Below are 6,000 nucleotides of genomic sequence, written 5' to 3' on the forward strand. Positions count from 1 at the left end.
GGACGCATCATCCTTCAGTCGAAACACCCACTTCGATTTCGGAGGCTTCAGTCCCTTTGGACAGTTCGAATTTCGCCAGACCTTGTTCTCCTCCATGGAATGCAGTTCGTCTCGTACGGCAGCCATCCATATGACTCGGTCGGCACGCTTGGTCATCTCATCGTGGGATTCGGGCACATCTGCAGAAGTCAATTCGCCAGAAATAGCTCTATAACCGATGAAGTAATCGAATAACTTACCGGTGAGTCGGCGCTCCCGTTCGCTATGCCTCGACGACAATTCCCTCGGAACTTCACGTCTTTCTGTGGGCGAAGAGAACGTATTTTCTGGTTCTTCAACTGGGTCTTGACCTTCATTGATAGCCTCTGCTTCAGATTCTCGGTTAACTTCGCAGATGACAACAACGGTGGCCGGATGGCCCCTTTCCCCCTCTTGCTCGAGCGAGAAGTTAACAGTCAACGGGACATCGTCATCCTGTCTCATCGAAGCGTACGCAAAGCATGCCCAAGTAACACACATGTTATATAAAAGTTACGACAGCGCAGGTTTTGGTTGTATAGAAGTTTATTTTACGTTATTTTAACACAATGCTAGAATTACGTGAAATAAACTTCTATACAACCAAAACTTGCGCTGTCATAACTTTAATATAACATGTGTGTTGCTTGGGTGACTCCTCAAGCTTGACCTTGCTTGTCCTTTCGTCCATACCTTTCAGCACTGCATTACGGGCCATGGTCTCCAATCCGCGTTGGCCAATTTGCCCGAGTCGGCGATGTCATAGGTTTCCGATTGCTACCTCGCAGTGATTCGCCTTTGCTTCCTCCAACGACAGCTCAAGCTCGTGCAGTCCGCCTCGGAGGTGTTCGGTGGCTAACAACTTTCCGTTTTTCTCCAAGACAGCTACACTTCCGGAGAACAGGACATCAATGCCTGCATCGGCCATCTTCCTTACGGATATTAGGTTCTCTCGTAGTTCCGGAACGTAGAGCACATTCTTTAAATTGCACTATACTCCTTTGTTGCTTACCGCATTGATTTCGCCGATCTGTTCCGCAAGCATGGCTTCTCCATCTTTTGCAACCTTGATCTCCACGCGGCTGGTCATCTTCTTCAAAACGCGAAAACAGCCTTCTCGCCAACCAGATGGTCGCTGCATCCGGAATCAAGCTTGAACAGGATCCGTCCAGGCCTCTTTTCCGCAACGTTTGAATCGGCCATAAAACTGACTGCTTCCTTCTTCGCTGAATTTTCTCCCCGATGGTGACAATCCTTCTTCATGTCACCACGGCGTCCGCATTGATGGCACTTTCCAAGAAATTATTGCTTCTTCTTCGATACGCTTCAGAACGCTGCCAACTTGTGTTCAACCGAATCACTCTGCCGATCGAATCGCTTCCTTTCTTCGGCCAGTAGACGTTACTTGACGAGGTCCAAGTTCAAGTCTTCTTCCGCTACGTTCTCCAGGGCCGTCACCAGTGGATCGAACAAGTCTGACAGCGTCAGGAAGAGCTACGATACCAGATCACTTTCCGCTAGCGTCGCTCCGGCCGTCTTCAACTTTCTAACAAGCCCTTCGAACTCCAGAAGATGCGTCTGAACGTCTTCGCCTTCATTCATCCGAAGACGAGCCAACTGCTTCCGAATTATGGTTTGGCTCGCCACGGACTTCTTCGCGTAGGTCGTTTTCAGACTGGTCCACATCTCCTTTGTGGTAGCCTTCTCCCGGACGATTTCCAGGTACTCGTCCGACTGGCAACTCACCAACAACGCTTTGGAAATCCAGTCCATTTCTTCGAATTTAATCTTTTCTGCTCCCGCTGCCGGTACCTTCTTCGTCAGCACATCCACGACGCCCTTGGAGGAACAGGCGTACGCTGTAACTCCAATTCTGGAAGTCTGCTCCACTTCCTGCAACGGAATGTTGCAGGATAGATCCTTCGCGGTGGTGCTCATAACCTCTTGAAGGTGTGATCGGGGGACTCCAGGGAGAAAAATTTACTCGGTGGTTCAACAGTGAACAAAAGGGAACTATATTTGAACGCAAGTTCGAACGTCTATATTACACGGGGTCTAGTTGAGGAATGAGCCGGACTTGGCTTGTTAATTTTCACTAACATGGGTGTTGCTAGGGGCTCCTAACAACGTGATCCAGGGGGAAGGCGACGCCTGATTGCCTACGACGCCAACAAAAGCCTTTCCAGGAATTCGATCTGGACTTGCTCCGGTGAAGTGAGACGGCTGATTTTGTCCAAACGTAACTAATGCAGATTGGTCGGTATTTCTCATTAGTTTGTGCCACAACTGACTCCCAATGAGAACCGCGCACAGCTACTGCCATGAAATCGACTGTCGATTGTGTAATTGTGCAACACGGGACGCGGACGTTACTAGATGCGAATGGAGCTGATCTATCAAGCTCGGATGCAACATCCGAAGCGTAGCATTATCTATGGATAGAGCGTTGATCTTTCAGGAGAACCCTTCTCAGGACTTCAAGCTGGCGAAGCCGTTCGATGTCAGTTCGGTACTTCCTCCGCCATGCTGTTGACTCTTCTATAAGCTCTGAATGCCACGATATGTCTGCTGCCCACTTTATTTTCCATTATTTCTTTCTCATAAGGATGTTTAAAAAGGCCTTTTTTTGCGGCCATGGCAGAAATGCCCAAAATGGAGCCTCTAAAGCCATCTTTCTTATACGATAAATAATGCTCGTCAGTAAAGTCTTTTGCCACAGGAAAATTACCTAATGAGAGGTTTTAGGAATGGACACCGAATCGATCGTAAATATGCTCTTATTTAATAAGTCATTGATTAGCCTAGAATAGAAATTATTAAAGCAAATTCCCCGTCCAGCGTTGCTCAACATCAATTATAATATTTGCTCTCAATACATGCTTTGCACGCTTTGTCTCATCCTCGTTGAAACAATGGATCACAATTTGGCGCTCAAATTGAACAAAATTCAAATTTAAATTGCGTCATTGTTCATGGTGCTTCGCTATTGCACGCCCTCTCGTGGAGCCACCATGCCAAAACAACACAAAAAACTTTCACCCCATCCACACCAGATCACCACCAGATCCATTAATAATACAGCGTCCTCGGCTGCCACAGCCGGTATCTGCCAGTACCACACGATGGAAAGTGTTTATTAACTATTTCCATCCATGCCATGGTTGCCCACCTAGTCGCCCACAGTGCGCGGGATGCGACGGCGAGCATGGCAACAGTTTTTCATTTTTCCATAAGCTCGATGAAGTCGAATTAGCTATGCCCCCTATGGCCCCCTCGCTTTAGTTTCCACGAACGCGCGAATCAAGCTGGACCAGGCGGGACCAGGACCGGGACCATGGAAACGAAGCAATTTAATGATGACTATTGAACACGAGAGAATGAATATTTATTTTTCTCCCATGGTCCCTCTTTATCCTCCACATCCGAAGTCCGGTCTGTCCATCCGTGTCTGTCCGGCGATGGCAGGCGATTTGGGCGTACGGGGAGTGCTCAAAAAGTTGTTCTCTTGTTCCGATGAATAATTATCGACCATATTCAACACGGGCCAATTCGCGCTGCCATTCTTCTGTTCAATTTCGAATTATATCGAATGAATATTCGATTCGAGGTTTGTGGGTCCAATTTCGTGGACAGCGGAATGATATTGCATTTCCATCCGAATCCGACACAGCTTAACTCGCTCAATCAGTCCGGTTGTGTTTACCCAAATGAGATGTCTTTCCAGAAGAGGTTGCCAGATGTATTGTTTTAATTGTTATAAAGTTTAATATGAAATGCCATTGTAACTGCAGTCTCTCAAGAAGCAATTTTGAGTCAAATAAAATTGCTGTTACTACAAGCTTCATTAAAAATTTAGCTGTAGAAATATTTTATGCCAAATCTAAAAAAAAACTGGCACCACTTCGCTCCATCCCATAGCGCTGCCAAACTCTCGGAATTCTTGGCACAAGTTTACAATGACTTTCACGGCCAACCGGCATGTAACGACGAACGACGGACGGTGAGACATGTTTACAGATTCCGCAACCACCGAGCAGCCGAGTTTTGCGGGGTGAAATTGACTGTGTTTGTCATTCCGTCAAAAAACTTTTCTGGCACCCTGCCAATCAGGAAACCCGGGTGCCATCGAAGGGTTTGGCTTTGTGCAAGAGTTTTGGCAATACCTTCTTCGGTAGGTAGGTGAAAGTTGGCAGAAAAATACTTTTCTTCGTCATTACCTACCTACCGGATGATGATGGTGGTCGTCCGTTCAGTTGGACGAGTTGGTTGATTTGGCATAAACAACACATTCCGGCAATCTGTGCACAATTTCGGAGAAACCCCACATAATCGGAGTAATGATGTTTTAGCCGGATATCAGCACTGGATGGGGATTTTCGGAATCATAGCTTAGATCGCCGTAGATTGATTTCAATGGTTACTGTATGATTCAATTGTAGATATTTATGATTAATTCTGTATAACAGTTATTGAATAGCTCTTGAACTGAGGTATATTATTTAAAAACTTGTTTTCAAATTAAGCAAATTTGTTTGTTTTTAGAAAATTGCCCAATATCCTCCAATTATTTCAACGTGCAAATTTGGCAGCAATAGCAACAAAAGCTTCAACGAAATCGTTTTTATTGATGATGATGGTCATCATCAGTGCAAAGATAACACTATATAAAGTTTTAGTTAGGTTCAATTGATTTTTTTTGCGAAACGTTCTTGAGCCCCACATCTCTTGCCCAAATGGATAGCGTATTTTGAAATGACCTTTGCAACATTTCTGCACACTAAGAATGAATCGCAGAATTCTGTGAAAGATTTCACCGAACGTCAACTGTAAAATATGCTTTAACAGATCTTTCTGTGAAATTCAATGTTTTCCAATCCAACTGTCAAACTTTCACAGAAACTTTGGTAATAGCAAACTAATTACCGAATTCTGTGAAATTTTTAAGTAACGGTTCGGTGAACATCAAAATGTTTACCGCGCGCTGCCATTTTTACCGAATTTCTGTAAAAGCAGTAGTCGGCCAACGCCAAGCGCGGGTTGTCAACATTTAAATTATTGGTTTTAATTGTTATTCCGTGAAGTTGGCAAAAGCTATCGAGAATATATAGTTTAAATCAGAAAATAACTCAAAAATATAACAAGTTTTATACCATTACCAGCCGCAGAATGAGAGGTAGGTTAGTATTTTCCGAAATATCTAATTGTACATTAATAATTTGTATTTTTGTAGTTATTGTTTCTGCCGTGTTGAAGTGCCCAGACCCGGATAAGTCACCGCCTTGCATCTTCACATGTACGATCATGTGAAAAAATACCCTTTTTCATTTCGGCGGTTCATGTATCAAGCCATCAAATTTCTTATTTACAGATAATAAATATACTAATTTTAAATAAATCTAAAACAAATTAAATTTCATTTTAATTTTGATTTAGGAAAACTGAAAAAATATACCGAAAAGTTCGGTGAACTGCAAATTATCCAACTGAAAAATCACCGAACGTTCTGTGAAACCAACAAAAATAACAATGAATTCACAGAAAATCTGTAAAACAAATCACCGAAACGTTCGGTGAATTTGACAGATGATCATTTTCAATCTTCACAGATTGTTCGGTGTTTCAAAAAATCACCGAACAGTTCACCGAAAATTCTGCTGTTGAGATTTCGGTGAAATTTCACAGAATTCGGGGATTTATTCTTAGTGTGTGCATGTAGGCCCGTCAGTGAAGCCACAGCACCATCTCCAAGATGCCTTAGCGTCTTGCCAAACAGCCGCCAATGTCTTTTACATACATATTTTTATGCAATGGACTTAAACATGAGCCTTGGGGTAGGCCCATGTAGCCATATCTGCAAGTTTTAAGTTGTTTAGTTTAGTTTAGTTTTTAAATTAATTTTTTTCTGTTAATAAATAAGTGGAACGAATTTTAAATTTTGCTTTTGTTAACCACATCCGACCCTCCTTCAAACTTGTTAAAAAC

At 43.5% G+C, this 6,000-nt stretch overlaps 1 protein-coding gene across 1 annotated transcript; it reads right to left on the minus strand.

The window, feature by feature from the left end:
• Positions 1-1,512: 1,512 nt before the first annotated feature.
• LOC134286650 (uncharacterized) lies at positions 1,513-1,956 on the minus strand. The gene has a single exon (XM_062848301.1). The coding sequence runs from the start codon at positions 1,954-1,956 to the stop codon at positions 1,513-1,515; it is 444 nt and encodes a 147-aa protein (XP_062704285.1).
• Positions 1,957-6,000: the final 4,044 nt, after the last annotated feature.

The sequence above is a fragment of the Aedes albopictus genome, chromosome 2 (genome assembly GCF_035046485.1).
Source record: "Aedes albopictus strain Foshan chromosome 2, AalbF5, whole genome shotgun sequence".
Lineage (NCBI taxonomy): Eukaryota > Metazoa > Arthropoda > Insecta > Diptera > Culicidae > Aedes > Aedes albopictus.